We start from the raw sequence: 19,441 nt of genomic DNA, 5'->3' as shown, positions 1-19,441 counted from the left end.
AGGGAGCATTGGCAACGTCAATATATGGTTAAACTTCAATTATGCTGAACTGCATGAAAATATGCGTCAGGCGAAGGATGAAGTTTACAAGACTATTCTACAAGATGTTAGAATTGGAAAAGTGACCGAGCATGAGAAAGAAGCTTTACATGCACGATTACTGTCAAATTTATATCCAGAACAAGATGTTGTGCCCGAGAATATTTTTCAGAAAATTACTGAGAAGAAATCTGGAATATGTTTGATGCCAACTCTTGCAGAATGTGCCAAATTCAACAACAAAATGTTGCATTTAGAAAAGCAAGAGATTGTGAAACTGGAAGCTATTGACAGAGTAGAGCATATGGGATCAACAATTATTTTGTCTGAGAATTTGAAAACAAAATTGGATTCATTAGAGAAGACTATATCTAAAACTGCAGGTTTTGAAAAGACTCTGAATGTGTGCTTGAACTGCCGTATAATTTTAAGAAGGAATTTACATGTTGAAAGAGGTCTGGTAAATGGATCAATGGATAATGTTGTTGATTTTGTAAAATACAGAAATAGAGATGGAATTGAATTTTTTAAAATTAAATTTGATGGCATTGAGGAAGTACCGCTAATTGGTCGTTGTTCTGCTAGATTTTTGCTTGTAAAAGACTTATATGTTCGCCGTAAGCAGTTTCCTGTTTGCTTGGCATATGCGGTGACAATCCATAAATCGCAAGGTTTAAGTGTAGACAGTGCATTGGTGAATATTGGCAGTTCTGTGTTCAAGGAGGGTATGGCATATGTGGCATTGTCACGAGTTAGAACTTTATCGGGATTGTACTTGATTGAGTGTGATGTCACAAACATTTGTGCGGATCTAGATTGTGTTAAGGAATACAATAGGTTAAGAAGAGAGTATGCGCCACATTTGCCTCAATATCCTTTGTTTGAGAAACGTGTGGTAGGCCGGAAACGAAGAAATGTGACCAATACTGGGGAGGTTGTAGCAAAAAGACGAAAAGTCGATGAACCTGAAATTATAAGCAGAAACAAAAAGGATTCTGTTGAAGATGTTGTTGGTTTTCAATTTGAAAACAGTTCTGGTGTCAACTGCTATGCTAATGTAGTGGTTAATGTTTTGTTTTCTCTAGAAAATGTAAAAGAAGAGATTGTGGTCAATTCTGATCAAAGATTTTGCAGTTTGTTAAATTCTGTGTTAGAGAAATGTAGCACTGATAGAACAAAAATAGAAAGTGTGTCTGAAATTCGAAATCTGTTAGACAGATGTTCAGGCCAAACACAATTCTCTCAAAATATTGAGCAAGATTGTCAGGAGTTTTTAATGTATATGCTTGATGTATTGCATGCTGAAGGTGTAGATGTAGATCACCTGTTTGGGCTTTCTTATCAATGGCAGCATGACTGCGAGAACTGTAGGGTATCAAGTACTACTAGTGTAGACTCAGAAAGATTTATATATTTAACTTTGCCAGACAGTAAATCAGTCTCTTTTAATAAACTAGTAAAAGCAGCTGATCACAACATGGAGTGTAGCCAATGTAAATCTGAAATGATGTCCACATTATTTATACGAACATATGGCCAGTATGTTATTTTAATGTTCCAACGATGTAGGCCTGATGGAACAAAATTGACAACTTTAATTAAAAATTTTGTGGCTTCACAGTTGTCAATATCAGGAAGGACTTTTGTAACTGCAGCAATTATATATCATGACGGTCCTTCAATAACATCAGGACATTACACAGCTTATTTAAAGTCTAGAAATGGCTGGTCATTCTGCAATGATTCTGTTTTAATTTTTTTTTAAAAATTGCCGTATGACCTTAAAAACTCTTACCTGGTGTTTTTAAAACCAAAATTTTAGGGAAAGAATCTCGGGATGTGCTCTGAGGAATTTCAAGAAGTTCTAATGGCTCCTACACGATTTGGCCTTGAGGATAAGTGTAGTACAGAGACATAACTTCTTACCATAACACTGGACGTCATGGAGAAATAACTGCACTTTGAATGAATTCAGAAAAACTGTTTCTTTTTATAAGCAAATTGAAGCAGCCAATCAAAACATGGAGTAGAGGGAATGTAAGTCTGCAATGCTGTCTACTGTTTTACATTGCTTTGTGATTAAAAGTGATGTAGAGAATTAAATAATTGTAGTAGTCATAGAGATAGTGTAAGTCTGCTTCATAGTAAGCAGTATCAGTGTCATAGGAAATGTAGAACATGACTGAGCAAGAAGGGGAAGATATTACTAGTCCAGGATTGTGAAAATGATCTTCAACATTTTAATTGTGAAAGTTGCGGAAATACAACATGACGGGATTGGCTTACAAGAATTCTAAGAGTTATAAATGGCTCAGACATGATTTGGCCTTGTGGAAACGTGTGGTAGAGAGCGAGAAGTCATTTATTGTATGTAACATGTTTTTCAAAACGATGGAGGTTTTCTTTCAGAAAGTGGCGGTCTGAAAGTAATAACAGCACAACAGAGTGTAAGCTGTTCATAGGACATCCTTCGACGTCATGGAAAGTAAGTTAACTTTAAGGAGTTCTGAATTCTGATTTGTTATGTTGTATGGGTTTTTTAAACACAATCATTTTGATTGTGTCTTTTTTTTCCCCGCTGTTATATGATGAATACCTTCAAGTCACTGTTTTTAGTGAAATTTGATACATTCTGAGAACAGCAAAAATAAACCATTTAACATGTATAATTAATTCTGTACTGTTTGCATTTATGATGTACATGTAGAACTGTGTAGGAGGCATGGAGAAGGAGAGGCTTCTGTAAGTGTCAAAGTTGTTGCATACAGTGCTTATATTCTACGTAGTCTTTCATATGATAGACTACATTTCCACAATGAGATACCTAAGCAAAGGAAACACAGGTGATATGATTGTGGAATGAGCAAAAGAAATTGCACGTTTTTCAATTATATTACCTGTGTTTCCTAACATTACACATCACATTGTGTAGATGAGGTTTAGGCCTGTTCCTGGAGACAGAGGAGGTCTGACATTTGTTCAAGAGTGCAGTGAACATGACTCACTTCGTTGGTAGGCCTCCACATGTATTATCTCCTCTGTATTCTTCAACAAACCTAAATTCCATCTGCAACCCTGAGTAGGACTTACCTGAAATAAATCTGTGCATAGGTTACACCTTATTGGCATCTTGAAACAATCATTTAAAATGTTAGGGTCAGATTTATGGTGGCCGTGCGCCTCGTTTGCTCCATTGTGGGTCACTTTTGTGTAAAAGATGCACCATGTTGCAAGATAGGTTTCAGTTCATCTCCAGCAAGATACCATCAGTTTAACATGTATATAATTAGCACTGTGTAGGGGGCATGCAGAAGCTGAAGCTTTTGTAAGTGTCAAAGTTGTTGCATGCAGTGCTGCAGTTCTGGGTACTGTTTAATATGCTGTACTACATCTGCACTATGAGATACCTAAGCCTAGGCAACACAGATGATGTGATTGTGAAATGAGGAAAAGAAACTCCACATTTTTCAATTACATCACCTGTGTTTCCTAAGTTTACGAATGACATTGTGCAGATGAAGTTTAGGTCTGTCCACGGACACAGAAGAGGTCTGGCCTTTGTTCAAGAGTGAAGTGGACATGACTTACTTCATTGGTAGGCCTTCACATGTATTATCTCCTCTGTATTCTTCAACAAGCATAAATTTGATATGCAATCCTGAGTAGGCCTCACCTTAAACAAACCTCTGGAGAGGCCACACCTTATCGTCATCCTGAATCAATCATTTCAAATGTTAGGGACAGATTTATGATAGGTGTATGCCTCTTTTGCGCCACTGTGCGTCACTTTTGTGATGCAGCGGCGGTGCAAAAGATTTGCTATGAGGCGACAAAATTACAAATTGATGCATCTAGGCAGATGTGTCATGCTGTAAAAAACCCGTGCCACATGAAACCGATGCAGCAGTGATGCAAAAGATGCACCATGTTGCAAGACAGGCCTGACTTCATCTCCAACAAGATAAGAAGCTAAGTCTTCTGTAAATGTCAAAATTGTTGTATATACTGCTCAACTTCTATGTACTCTTTGATATGCTAGACTCCATCTGCACTATGAGATACCTAACCAAAGGCAACACAGGTGATGTGATTGTGAAATGAGGAAAAGAAACTCCACATTTTTCAATTACATCACCTGTGTTTCCTAAGTTTACGAATGACATTGTGCAGATGAAGTTTAGGTCTGTCCACGGACACAGAAGAGGTCTGGCCTTTGTTCAAGAGTGAAGTGGACATGACTTACTTCATTGGTAGGCCTTCACATGTATTATGTCCTCTGTTCTCTTCAACAACTCGAAATTTCATTTGGAACCCTGAGTAGGCCTCACCTCAAACAAACCTCTGGATAGGACACATCTTATTGGCATCCTGAAACAATCATTTAAAATGTTAGTGTCTTGCGACACTTTTGTGAGACAACAGCAGTGCAAAAGATGCACCATGTTTTAAGATAGGCCTCACTTCATCTGCATCAAGATACTGTTAGTTTAAAATGTATATCTTTAGGACTGTGTAGGGGGCCTGGAGAAGCAGAAGCTTCTGTAAGTGTCAAAGTTGTTGAAAAACTGTTTGTCCTACAATCTTTTCCCTTGTCTTTTCTAATTTTTAAATACATGTTTTAATATTTTTCAAATGTTTGTTCTCTCTTTCACAGATTGAAAGTATAAAAACAAAAAGTGAGTAAGTTAACGACAATTATAAGGTAAATGTTTTGTACTCTTTTCGTTACATTTCTATCACATTCACCTACTAGTAGTTCGACAGCTTCATTTCTTTAACCCTCAGTTTCCTGCCTTTGCTACTTCCCTCATTCCTTTCTCTATTACCTACTTACTCTACTCCTTCCACTCCTTTTCTCAGTCCCTCTCTTCTCATAGTTCCTCACACTTGTTCACTCACTCCGTCTCTATTACTCTTAGTGTCTTTGACTGATCACTCTTTCACTACTTGTTCATTATGCTTCTTCTGTGTAGTTGAAGCACACTAAGGGGCATATTATGAACACAGCCAATAAAATTATTGCTGTTTTTATTGGCAGAAAACTGTTGCAAAAGTGGTTTTAGCAGCAGTTTTCCGCCGCAAAAGCGGCTTTAGCGACACATTTCTGCCGATAAAAGCTGCAAAACTTTTATTGCCTATGTTGATGATATGACTCTATGTTATTTACATTTCTTTGCTGTTTCAATTAATATTTTTCTGTTATTTTTTCTTTTCTGTTTTCTGTTTTTTCTCTCTGTTATTCCACATGTTTTAATCTGATTTTGAACATTCACTCACATTCTCCAAGAAACTCTTCTTTGTTATTGTTCTACTCTCTTTTTTTTCTTTCACTTCCTTATCTATTTTGTTTTTCACAATTATACCCTTTTCCATCTTTTCTTCGGTAAATAGATCTATTAAACAGTATCTCTGGTTTACTCCCTATAGCTGTCTTTCTTTTAACATTACTCTCTGTTTACTTCCCTTATACTTACTCTTCTTTTTTTTTTGTTTTTTTTAAATTTTTTGGTTCGCTCCCGGTTCGCGAACCGGGAAGCGAACGGGGAAACGAACTAAAAGAAATAGAGCTTGCCAGAGTGCTAAACATTCTAGCAATTTTTTTTTAAAGGGGGGGTAGTTCTGAAAGAACTTTTTTTTAATGTTTTTGTTGTTTTATATATTTTTTATTTTTTTTGAACATTTTTTGTTTTTTTTGTATTTTTTGAACAGTTTTATGTTTTTTTTTTGTTTTTGATGGAGGGGAAACAACAAAAAACAGGCATTGAAAAGGGCTCAACAGGAGCAAAAAAAAAAATTACTGTCTGGGGCGGTTAGGGCAATTGTGATTTACATAAGCTAGGTTTATTAACGTAATGCTCATGTTACCACATGACAGCAATGCACCGCAATACATACAAGTAAATTTCATATGAGCAAAGTTCTCCTGTATGTTTGGCACGGTTTCCCGTGCCTCTGCTCCTGTCAACGATATCAGTGATGTTGACCTGGCCACAGGAGTTGTTGTTGGGTTATCTTGCATGTCACGTATCTCCGCCTGGCTGTAGTTTAATGGATGCCACCTGTTCATGTGACGATGCATTGTATAGTTACCGTAGCTATACTTTTTATCAGTGCCTCTAGATAACCGGTCTTTACAAATGAGGCAGGTGACATACCTAGCATTTACTTTCTTTTGCCCTCGAGGGAGTGAAAAAAACTGCCAAATAAAGCTGGCTTTCCGACGGGAAACCCGGGGCACCTCTTGTAAGAACTGTGGTCCTTCTGTCTCCTCTTCCTCTAGTTCATCCTCTTCCTCCTCTGTGTTGCTGATGAACTGGGGAGGTGGTCCTCTCTTCCCATGAGGAGGTGGAGGTGGTGGTGGGGGTGCACCAGCTGAAGCAACTAATGAAGCCATTGCTCAACTATCAAAAATGGTCTTCCTCTCACAAAGATGAAAGTCAGAGTGAGGAAAGAAGGAGGGGTTTTCATCATTTGGGAAAAACAATAGTTCTAAACCAATGAAAAGTGTTATTTTTAGGTCACCTGACCTAGCCTTACATCATTATGAAACCAAAAGTGAAATGAACCAATGAAAAGTTTTATTAACAAGTCACATGACCTGTTACGCTTAAGTTACGCTCTGCGGAACGCGCCCTGGATCGCTTCCGGGTCGCTGCGCTTCGCGCCTCGGTTCGCGCTCCGGAGCGCTTCCGGGTGCGCTAACGCGGCGCGTCATAAGACGCATTACGCGGCAATGCGATACGTCACGCTTTCGCGACGCGCCGCGGATCGCTTCCGGGGAGCTGCGCTTCGCGTCTCAGTTCGCGTACCGGAGCACTTCCGGGTGCGCTAACGCGGCGCGTCATAAGACGCATTACGCGACAACGTGATACGTCGCGCTTCCGCGACGCGTCACGATGTTGATTTCTAACGCGGCAGTTGCGCTAACGGAACGTTTACCGGTTCACGGACTGGGTCGCGGCATCAAGATGAGCTAACGGGAAGCTTCCCGGTTCGCGAACCGGGAGCGAACAAAAAAAAAGTATTAAAAAAAAAAATTATTAATAAACATATCAAATATATTTTTGGATTTAAAGAAGAATACATTTTACAGCTACAGATATTAGCTTTTAAAAAACCAATGAAATTCACTGAAAAAACCATAGGTTATAGACCATATATAGTTAGGAATTAGCATTTACAAAACCTTGAAAATTCACTGAAAAAACCATAGGTTATAGACCATATATAGTTAGGAATTAGCATTTAAAAAACCTTATTTTACTCACACAAAACCATTGAAATTCCATATATAGTTAGTTGTACTAACTATATATCGCGCACCCGCAATCCACTGCTGATGATGTCACATATTACATCATTCATGACATGGTCAGTGACATCACTGATGACATCACTGATGACATCTCAAATGACATCACTGATGACATCACTGATGACATCTCAAATGACATCACTGATGACATCACTGATGACTACATCCAGTGACTGTATAATTCTGTAAAGTTAAAATATGTCTTACATATTGAAGAATGAGTGGATGTATAAGTGTCTTGATGAAGGATTTAGTAGGGGCATGACTGACTGTATGAGTGACTGATTAAATGTGTCTCACTGAGTGCATGGGTTAGTGACTAAACTGTCTTAATTTGTGCATCATTATGTCTGTTGTTCTGTAAACTGCTGCATGTGTTGATCAGTAGCTATATGATTAACTGTATGGGTTATTGATTGGTTGCCCAAGCATTTGTATGGGAGACTGAGTGTGTGTGTGGGTGGCTGGGAGGTGTATGACTCTCTGCATAGATGTGTGAGCAGTTGATTGACTAGATGTATGGGTTCAAAAGTGCATGTGGAAACAGCTGTATGGGCAGTTGACTGTGTGCATGAGTGTATTGGTGAGTGAATGGATATCTCAGTGCTACATGTTAAAGTAAGTACATATGTAAAATACAGTACATGTGAGAGTTGACATATATAAATAACTGTGCATAAGAGCCAGTGAATGTGTGAGTGGCTGTATGGATCATTGTGAACTTGTATCCAGGATTGTATAAGTGAGTAAATATGTTTTAGTATATGTTTGAATAAGTAAGGTGTGTATAACTGTATAGTTGAGGAAATGGAGGTGTGATTGATTCTTTGCATGACTGACTAAGTGTCTGAGTAACTCCATGGATGAGTGACAGTCTATGAGTGTCTGTTTACACTGAGTGTATCTAAGGTTATATTAGAGTCTGAAGAGGTTCATCGTATTATCACATGAATGATGTCATCAGTGATGTGATCAGTAATGTCAAATGAGATGTCATCAGTGATGTCATCAGTGATGTCATTTGAGATGTCATCAGTGATGTCATCAGTGATGTCATTTGAGATGTCATCAGTGATATCATCAGTGATGTCATTTGAGATGTCATCAGTGATGTCATCAGTGATGTCACTGACCATGTCATGAATGATGTAATATGTGACATCATCAGCAGTGGATTGCGGGTGCGCGATATATAGTTAGTACAACTAACTATATATGGAATTTCAATGGTTTTGTGTGAGTAAAATAAGGTTTTTTAAATGCTAATTCCTAACTATATATGGTCTATAACCTATGGTTTTTTCAGTGAATATATATATATTTTTCATCCAAAGTGCCCCAAAGCAATGGAAGCGCACACGACTTTCAAAAGAAACCATGAGGTTTATTTCCATGGAAAACAAGTCAGCATTCATGTAAATTTCTTTTCCGACGCGTTTCGAAGCTCATGCTTCTTAATCATGGATAATTGACATGCACTGCGCAGATCGCTCTGCCAGCCTGCTCATTTAAATACCCCCAGTGGGCCTCATTGGTTACGTGAGTCTCTCAGTGCAGGCTGGAACTTGTAGTTAAGATCAGAGTTCAGTGTTACCCTTCGTGGGCTCTGCCGGGTGCATGATATTAATTATATTGTTACCTTGGTAGGCCATGCTGCTGAACAAGTATTATCTATCCGCTTTTGAAGTGCTGTAAAGTGAGTTTAGGCAAAGTTCCAACTCGCAGCCTCTCACTCGCAGTGTTGGAGATGGTGCAGCTTCCCACGGCAGGGCTGCCGTGTTAAACATTTTTCATCCAAAGTGCCCCAAAGCAATGGAAGCGCACACGACTTTCAAAAGAAACCATGAGGTTTATTTCCATGGAAAACAAGTCAGCATTCATGTAAATTTCTTTTCCGACGCGTTTCGAAGCTCATGCTTCTTAATCATGGATAATTGACATGCACTGCGCAGATCGCTCTCACGTAACCAATGAGGCCCACTGGGGGTATTTAAATGAGCAGGCTGGCAGAGCGATCTGCGCAGTGCATGTCAATTATCCATGATTAAGAAGCATGAGCTTCGAAACGCGTCGGAAAAGAAATTTACATGAATGCTGACTTGTTTTCCATGGAAATAAACCTCATGGTTTCTTTTGAAAGTCGTGTGCGCTTTCATTGCTTTGGGGCACTTTGGATGAAAAATGTTTAACACGGCAGCCCTGCCGTGGGAAGCTGCACCATCTCCAACACTGCGAGTGAGAGGCTGCGAGTTGGAACTTTGCCTAAACTCACTTTACAGCACTTCAAAAGCGGATAGATAATACTTGTTCAGCAGCATGGCCTACCAAGGTAACAATATAATTAATATCATGCACCCGGCAGAGCCCACGAAGGGTAACACTGAACTCTGATCTTAACTACAAGTTCCAGCCTGCACTGAGAGACTCACGTAACCAATGAGGCCCACTGGGGGTATTTAAATGAGCAGGCTGGCAGAGCGATCTGCGCAGTGCATGTCAATTATCCATGATTAAGAAGCATGAGCTTCGAAACGCGTCGGAAAAGAAATTTACATGAATGCTGACTTGTTTTCCATGGAAATAAACCTCATGGTTTCTTTTGAAAGTCGTGTGCGCTTCCATTGCTTTGGGGCACTTTGGATGAAAAATGTTTAACATGGCAGCCCTGCCGTGGGAAGCTGCACCATCTCCAACACTGCGAGTGAGAGGCTGCGAGTTGGAACTTTGCCTAAACTCACTTTACAGCACTTCAAAAGCGGATAGATAATACTTGTTCAGCAGCATGGCCTACCAAGGTAACAATATAATTAATATCATGCACCCGGCAGAGCCCACGAAGGGTAACACTGAACTCTGATCTTAACTACAAGTTCCAGCCTGCACTGAGAGACTCACGTAACCAATGAGGCCCACTGGGGGTATTTAAATGAGCAGGCTGGCAGAGCGATCTGCGCAGTGCATGTCAATTATCCATGATTAAGAAGCATGAGCTTCGAAACGCGTCGGAAAAGAAATTTACATGAATGCTGACTTGTTTTCCATGGAAATAAACCTCATGGTTTCTTTTGAAAGTCGTGTGCGCTTCCATTGCTTTGGGGCACTTTGGATGAAAAAAAAAATATATATATATATATATATATACTGAGCTAGCAGGGGAGACGCTTCGTGTGACCGGCGGACCTGGGCAACCGAGTGGGGGCAGGACTACACAGCCCAGAAATCCCTCCAGAGACCGGCAGCAGCAGCAGCCCCTCCCCCTTGACACCGGGGGTTATTTCTACGCCTCGTGCCTCCCGCTTCGCGGGAGACGCTTCGTGTGACCGGCGGACCTGGGCAACCGAGGGGGGGCAGGACTACACATCCCAGAAATCCCTCCAGAGACTGGCAGCAGCAGCAGCCCCTCCCCCTTGACACCGGGGGTTATTTCTACGCCTCGCGCCTCCCGCTTCGCGGGAGACGCTTCATGTGACCGGGGGACATGGGCAACCGAGTGGGGGCAGGACTACACAGCCAGAAATCCCTCCAGAGACCGGCAGCATCAGCAGCCCCTCCCCCTTGACACCGGGGGTTATTTCTACGCCTCGCGCCTCCCGCTTCGCGGGAGATGCATCGTGTGACCAGCGGACCTGGGCAACCGAGTGGGGGCAGGACTACACAGCCCAGAAATCCCTCCAGAGACCGGCAGCAGCAGCAGCCCCTCCCCCTTGACACCGGGGGTTATTTCTACGCCTCACGCCTCCCGCTTCGTTGGAGACGCTTCGTGTGACCGGCGGACCTGGGCAACTGAGTGGGGGCAGGACTACACAGCCCAGAAATCCCTCCAGAGACCGGCAGCAGCAGCAGCCCCTCCCCTTGCCTGGATGGATAAAACCAGCTGACGCCACGCCCCTCGCGGGACGCGCGCGGGCCAAGCCCGGGCAAAGGGCGGGCCCTCTACGGCCAGAGGAGGACGGGACGGGCCACCTCCCTTGACCTTTTTACATTACAGAGGTAATGAGACTACGACTCCGTCCCTATACACTTGTTAAGGGATATCCCCACTGGACACTAGCCGTAACCTTCCAAACATCCCTAGATTGTCTTGTTGTCTTGCAATATTTTAACACTAGCAAACCCCATCATGACTCGCAAGGGGGCTACCAGGAAACCTATCAGCCAGAGAGGCTCACGTCCTGGGTCACAAGATCATGGCAGGTCATCTCCGTTCACCGCTAACACGAATGAATCTTGCCAGATTATAGATAGCATACACACAAAGCAATCTCCCGATCTAACGAATAGTACAGTGCAAAACCTCTCGCTACTGGCCGAGTTAAATTCTCTTTGTAAAACCAGGTACGCCTTTGTAGATGATAGAAATGAAATCAAAAGTCCCCCACCTTGCCGAGCTGAAATAACGAGTATACCAACTCCAAGCGTCAGACCATTGGAACACCTTTCATTGCCCAAAAATGCAAATACGCAAAATATGGTAGCTCCACTGCTCTCATCCAGTAAAAGTAAGTGGGATGGGGTTAATCCCATGGGGAACGAACCCAAACTACAAAAACTGTGCTCTAGTCCTCATCGACCGTAGCTAATCCCCCCCAAATTCAGAGGAAAAATTAGACCAACTAGTACCTCCTCTCAACTTGACTTTTCTGTCCCAGATCGAACAACTGGTTAGATCAATCATTTCTCCGTTGATTGAAAATATTATCACTCTAGAGGATAGGCTGTTGGGAATAGAGAAAAGTATCAAGGCCAACTTACCTCCCACTGGAAAAATTGTATCACCTAACTGTTCTCACCCACCTGATACAACCAAAGTGCCTATGCCACCAGAAAAAAACAGTAATGATCAAACTCATCCTCTAGCCTCTAACTCACCACCCCCAATTGCCCCTAAAGTCTACTCCAAACCTGGTCTACCACAATACCCTGCTACTAGAGTAAAGCCTTATAAAACAACTCATATACAGCTACCTCCGGAGGCTGCACCTTTTGTATGTATCTTTGCGGGAGTCCTAGCACTCAAACACGGAAAAACCGAATGGGAACAAGATCTATTAAATAAAGTCACGTACTGGCTAACTAAAAATAGGCCCTTGCCTCTAGACCTTGATGGTACAATCATGACTGTTAGAAGGGTGGGCTGGTTAGGTCCCCTACAAAAAGACATTGCCGGCGACTTGGTCCTAATAAGATTTAGAAGTAGACTAATTGTACCCTACCTCAAAACTTTGTATCCCCACGAAGGAGACGGCCCTATATCCGCCTGAGACCTACACGATTTCTATCCAAGCATGGCATTCATCCCCCGACCAAGATCAAGGACAGAGACAATTTATTTGGGGGGTAGTAGCATCTGCGCATTGAGTGGTAGTGACCTTTCCGCCTTTAATCACCCCGTAACAACGCACATTGGCCACTAGTATGGAAAACTTTGAATTATCATATGGAACTAAGGAAATTACTCCCACAGTTTGTACAAATGTCTTTAATGTATCTACGTTTTTATGATTGTTTTAACTGTACGCTTTTATGATTTTAAACTAAAATCGAATAAAGCTAAGAATTGAGCTAGCACCACTCCAGCTGCAGGGGGCCATGGAGCTTCGTGTGAGCGGGGCTTGTTTGTGGCGTGCGGGCAATGGATTGAGGGCGCACTCGCAGGCTGGGGCTCATTCAGAGCTCAGGATTGAACTTGGCAGAAAGCATGATAGGCAAATTTAATTTCGGGACTGCAACTCCCAGAGTGCCACGTATTGTCTCATTTGAGCCGTCCTATCAAGGACATACGAATTTGCATAAATAAGGAAGTTACAGCCCGCTTTGCTCCTCCTGACAGGAACCACCTCTGAGGAAGAGGGAAACTTGAAACGCGTCAGGCAGCGGTCAACTACCTGTGGAATGAACTGGTCTACGTGTGCTTGCCCATACCAATAGAAGCCTTGTTGTTGGGGAACAAGAGGTCCGTGACTTGTGTGCTGCTCGTTTTTCAAACACCCCTTGAGCATTGATATATATATATATATATATATGTGATTTGTTTTTTATGAGGAGGGGCATGCTGCATCCCCTTTGGTATCGCTTCCCTCTCCCAAGGCATTTTGTGACCCCAAAGGACCGCATCCCCCAGTGCCGACTTCTTTTATTGGATGGGTAGAGAGGGGTGTACGGCTTCCCTCCTCAACCCTCCTATATGCAAATTGAACCCCATCCCTGAAGCCATTTTTTGTACAGAGAGGAGTGGTGTAGGGCCCCTGTTCCTGACCCACTGGGCCTGTTTTTTTATTTTTTGGGAATGAGTAGTGCTGCCTCCTCCCATAAACCTTCTACTTGCCAAGTCACCCTTCCCCTGGGGCTGTTTTCTTTTTTTGGGAGGGGTCATGGATTGCCCCTCCCCAGGCCATCCAAGGGTCCAGGAGGGAACCCCATTCCCTGGGGCGGTCATTTTATTTTGGAGAGGGGTTCATGAGCCCCTGTCCGAGTGATCCAGTGTGCCCTGGGACCCCATTCCGGAAGTGATGGAAGTAATGTCCCAGTGATCTCAACCCCTGGCACTTTAGTTCCCTTCCTGCAAGAGACAGGGAATACAGGTATCTTCGTTTCAGGCCTGAGCAAACAAAAACTGCTCCTGCTGTGGGGGAGCAAATCACTACAGCCACCTCCTGTCACAAGATGATCAGTCGGACAGGGGAGCCAGCAGTGGCAGCGGGGACCATGCAGTTCACCGGGTCACCTCGGCATTATAATGTGTTCCGGCTCTGGGAAATGGGGCTAATGGCCTGTTAATGGCTTGAGGAGGTGGGCAACAAGCCCCTCCCTTTTGATAATGGTGACCTCCCTTAGAAGATGTGGTCCACAGGGCCTGTTAATGGCCTAGTAAGGGGGCCACAAACACCCATCCCCTTTTAATGTGTAGCAGCCCAGGGGCATGGACTCCCTGGGCCTGTTAGTAGCCTGGAAAAGGGGGCAGCATGCCTTCCTCCCCGTTTTGTAATGTTGCCCTGGAAGATGGGATCTCCTGGGACTCCAATGGTTCAGGGCAGGGGGGCTGCAGGGCGACCTTTCCCAAACGATTACATTGGTGCATCCACTCTGGGGGTTTGGGCCACTCCCATTTCTTTTTTGCTTAAAGGCATCTTCTTTAAATTTGCTGTAAAATGTTTTAAAAAGATTTTGGCCAATCAGTGGAGGAAATCCCTACCCAGACAATTTTATGGGTTTTAAAAAAACTTCTATAGGAGAGAAGATTGAGTTACTAAGTCCCAAAATGGCTGCTGCCACATCTTTGTTGATGTGGTAGCAGCCAAATGGATCTCATATTAAGATCCGTCGGAGGCGCTGATCTTCAGTGTCATAAAATATACTTATTTGAACCTTAGTTTCTTCAAAACTATTAAACGGATTTACACCATATCATAAGGACACGCTTTCTGGACCAAGATCTAGCTACACCAAATTTGTTGTGATTCAGTTCAGCAGTTTTGGCTGTAGCTGTATATAATATTGCTATGAGAAATTGCATGGGGAAAGTGCGTTTTGGGACCCCCTTTTTCTTTGTCCCCACTTGACGAATCACTCCGATTTATTAATTTATTGATCTATTTTGGAAACGTTTGCAGCTTTTAAAAAAATATTTATCTTCTTAACTGCTAAGAAATGACTTCCAATGTAAATATTGCAAAACTTTTCTGCAATTTAATGACTCCTGTTGTACTTCCTGCGATGTAAAGGTGGGACACCCCAGTAAGTAATCAGAGAACATACTGTAGGATAATGATCCTCAAACCTGCTACTTGCAAGACCAGAACCTACCAAGGTCATGAAGAACTGATGTCTTTTTGTGTTTTTCTGTACAGCCCAGGAGAAGGTGCTGCAGAAAAGGGAGCATGAAATTAAATCAGCAAAATATATCTTCAATGTGGTGATAAGGAGAGAGAAGGATTCCCTTTGTCCAGCATTTCCTTTACCTGCCGCAGACTTGGTAAGAACCATATTTTGTCTTCTCTTCTGCCTCTTGTAGCGACAGGCTCATTTACATCCCTCTCTATCTGTACATTGTGTCTTCACCAGTGGTCTTTCAGCTACGATAATACCAATACTGACAGATATAGAAGATGGATTATCTAGTTCATCTATGCATCCAGCTTGATTTCTCTTTTTCTTTTTCTCGCTCTGTCTTTCTTGCTCTGATTTAAGCCCACACTGACTTACCTACACTGAAATATGGACACGCGTTCCTCCGTATCCTTATGAAGCTGCACAGAACATGCATATATGCTAACTTCTCAGTTTCAATATTAACTTGGCTGCACTGAACAGGCATGTGACAAAAACCTTTCTTCACTTGTTCACTTTTAGTGCTATATCCCTAGCTAAATTACCAGTTCACTGTAACCATTGGACGGGAAGGAGGCCAAATATATTTTAAACAGTATTCATTCAATATAGTGATGCCCAAGGAATGCATGTACTGCCCTATGCCGGCATGCGTAAGAGCTCCAGGTAGGGAGAACTGGTCGAAATACAAGGATAATGACTCTCTGTTGCCTTCACTTACTCAGCCTCTACAATAAGAAACACAAATTCAGAAAGTATAAGGAAGCTATAGTAATACAAGAACAGTAGAAAAGAGGAAAATGGATGTTGCTAAATGAGAATAAAACACATGAAAAATTAAAAATAGTACATGTTATTCATCTTGGGATGGTATTATGTGAAGTGTTTTGCTGTTTTTATGGTCCAACATAGCCACCGCCTATAGAAGGCAATGTAACTCCATGCACAATAATGGTCCACGTGCGCAGCTAAGTGAACATTGCACTGGACAGCCATATTCAATTGGTATTATGAATGGGGTATCACTGTTGTATTGATCCAAGAAACCATGTTGCTTTTAAATATGGTGACCAACTTAGAAAGGTGGGACAATGATACACTCACAAATCCATACAAGATGGCCAACCGGTTCAGACAGATTGGTCACACTGGATGTGACACACTACAGTATAAATGAGTGGCAAGCAAGCTGTGCTACACTGGTGTGCCTTTAATATTAAATAAACAAAATTTTGTGGAAGAAAGAATGTAACTAGGAAGAAAGAAACAGTGAAGCAAACTCATTTCATTTCAAAATCTTTATTTCAGTAGTTAGACAAAGGCATTTAACACAATACAATCATGTAAAACATCCCTAATACAGAATATACCCACAATTAATCATTAGTAAAAAAAAGTCATAACTACACAATAAAATACTCACGGTAAAAACATGAGCAAAATGCCAGCAAAACACAGTAGCAAAACATCAAAAAGCCATTTGTTTTCTCCTAGAGTACATTTTAAAAAGGAACAAATGAAGCAGAAAAGAGTGGTGGAATTCAGTGATTGCAGGTACAACAAGGCATCTGCACATCTTCTAACGCCTCCTTCTATGATTTATTGGACTTTTTGGAGTAGGCCCTGTAATATTTACAGAAGAAAAGTGAAATGAAGCAAGCTCCGATGAGAGGAGTCGTCACAAGGACAAATTAACACAATAGTGCAATTAAATTGACCATGTGGAAAGCTTAGTTGTCACCTTGCTAGGCCCAGCCTAAATATAGTTAGCAGCACTCTGTCCCAGGTGGTGTCCACTCAGGACAAGTATGGTTCCATATGGACAGTGGATTGCAAGCTAACATATTGCGTAACAAAAATGGTGATTGCTTCAAATAGCTTCCTATGCCATCTATAACTGTTTATGAATGAATTCTTGACCCAAGATAGAGCGGCTTTGGAATTACAGGAGGGGGCAACAAAAAATCTCGGGTCTCCCCAGCTCGATCATTTCCTGTTTGATATTGGTCAGCCATGGAATAGCTAGGCCTTTAGCACAAGCAAGGCAATCTAGGGTCGCCTTCCTGTTCAGGCCTGCATGCTGGTTTGCCCAGATGGCACACCAGAGTATCAAAAGGGCCGATTTAATAGTCCTCAACAAACCCAACTCCAAGCTCCTGATGAACAATATACAAGGCACAAAATGGAGGAACACCCAGAAGCCTACACAGGGCCCTCTTCCCTTTGATCTGGAGAGCAAAATTGTTGGAGTAGCCCCATATGCCAGTCCCACAAGTGAGGATGGTGAGGCATTTCCTTCTAGAAACTTCCAGCAAGGGGGCATGGACTTTCTGGTGATGCATGAAGCTAAGCTATAGATGAAACCCATAGCACATATAAACCTTTGGGCTGTTTTGTTCTTATAAGGGCCCCAATTTTCCTTGAAATCAAGAACCACCACAGTTAGCAGAACTCCTTGGTAGGGGCAACCTGATAGTCCTGGAGATAAATACTTTTTTGTTTCATGGATTTGGGCCCACAGGACATGATATAGGTTTTAGAACAATTGGTGGTTAAACCAGGGACCCTATGAAACTCACACATTTCCGGAAGAGGGTGTTTAAGCTTATGCATGTTCTACCCATTAGGACAGCGTCATTCACGTAAAGTGATGCGGGGACTCTTTTCACGCCTATCATCTGTATGTCCACCACACAGGTGGAAAGTCTCCTCAATCCACTGATATACAACAGGAAGAGTATGGGGCAAATACACACCCCTGTAGGATGCCCTTTCCCAGGGGGAAGCTGGGGGTGAGCTCGCCAACAGGACTGTCCCTAACAGATGCAGACTCAGTGACCCAAGAAAAAACATGGTTCAATACTACCCTCCAAGCAATTTTGATCGTGAAGTCCAACAATGATATTGGAGGATAACAGCAGGGGGACTGCGGGTCACCTTTTTTAAAAATAGGGACAATGACGGAGGTATGCCATGAATCTTGAAGACCAAAGTAAGTAAAGGCATTAAAGCAATAACGAAGTAATGGTGCCCACAGTTCTGGGGCATATTTATACATCTCCACATCCAGCCTTATTAGAGAGGGACTTAGTGACAACCTCACAGATCTCTTCACTGATAAATCTATTAGGAATAGGGTAGGCCCCCTCTGGCTTCTGAGCATCCAGTGGCATATCAGAATGATATAAAGCATGGAAGTGGCTCTCCCAGGCCTCTGGGCTGATGGTGGTAATGAGTGAATTTTATTTCAAGACAGGAGGCTAGCATTATGCATAATACTTTTATTTCCCACTTCTGAGCAGCTCCTTTAAAGCTCATGGAAACTTTAAATATCACAATCCAAAAGAACTTTAACAAACATAAGTAACATGAGGCCACCATCTTCCTACTCTTTTGTTTGCTGCTTCTGAGCTGATAAGTATTCTTTGAGTATTGCTAAGGTTTTTTGGGTAATTTTTGATTGAAAGGAGTGTTTGAAACCCAATTTATGGGTGTATGGGTTATGTAATGGTGTGTCTTTTTTGATTAAAAAAAAGGGAAAGGAAGAGAATTTTGTAAGAGTTTCCTATTTAAGAGAGGTAAGTGTTAGAAGTGTTAACGTTTTCCAAATGTTAACAGAGGGTTAATGGATGAAGGAATTTAAAGAGAGTTGACGTTTCTAGCTTCATGAGTATGACGCTTTTAAATAGAGAAGGTGGTGAGTTTTTCACGTCTTTTTCGCGTTTTTATGGCATAGCATGCATCGGAATATAGACTGTAAGTTTCAGCAATTATTTTTTTAATATTAGCAGGAGGATTCTGTTTGGCAAATATTTCGCTTGCGCAGTTCGTTTAGGCGGTAGGTTTTTAACCCCTTCAGTGCTGCGCGAATTTTGCTGCAGTGCTGAAGGGTCATAAATCACATTGACTCATGACGGAAATGTTCCGTCATCAGCACCGGAGCACCGACGCTGATGACGGAACCGTTCCGTCATGAGCATGGAAGGGGTTAAGAAGTGAGCTCACGCTTACCGGTTTGTTTTCTTAAGGAGCGAGGGCTCGAGAGAAATGTGGAAGGATTGATGAGGCGATCACGCAGGTAGCGTGATTGCTGATTGGTTTGCGCTTGGCCAGTTTTTAAGGGTGTTTGAGCTTGGAGGGGCTTGTTTCTAGAGGAATTAGCTTGTTGCTGGTTCCCATGGAAACGGAGTCCGTTTTTTCGGCGGGCTGAGGGAAAGATCACCGAAGATCTTTCTTTTTGTGAAGAAAGTGGTGTATTTT

The 19,441-nt window shown here is 42.2% G+C and overlaps 2 protein-coding genes across 7 annotated transcripts in view; one reads left to right on the top strand and one right to left on the bottom strand.

Moving 5' to 3' along the window:
* Positions 1 to 19,441, top strand: part of LOC144768753 (interferon-induced very large GTPase 1-like) — a 426,778-nt gene that overhangs the window by 141,381 nt on the left and 265,956 nt on the right. Inside the window, exon 2 of the mRNA XM_078652646.1 lies at positions 15,202 to 15,326. Within this exon, the coding sequence (XP_078508772.1) occupies positions 15,202 to 15,326 (125 nt within the window). The remainder of the gene's footprint in view (positions 1 to 15,201; positions 15,327 to 19,441) is intronic.
* LOC144768755 (general transcription factor II-I repeat domain-containing protein 2-like) overlaps positions 1 to 19,441 on the bottom strand; it is a 428,006-nt gene that overhangs the window by 361,270 nt on the left and 47,295 nt on the right. The window lies entirely within an intron of this gene.

Source organism: Lissotriton helveticus, chromosome 7, assembly GCF_964261635.1.
Source record: "Lissotriton helveticus chromosome 7, aLisHel1.1, whole genome shotgun sequence".
In the NCBI taxonomy this organism is placed as follows: domain Eukaryota; kingdom Metazoa; phylum Chordata; class Amphibia; order Caudata; family Salamandridae; genus Lissotriton; species Lissotriton helveticus.
This window is presented reverse-complemented; position numbering and strand designations above follow the sequence as displayed.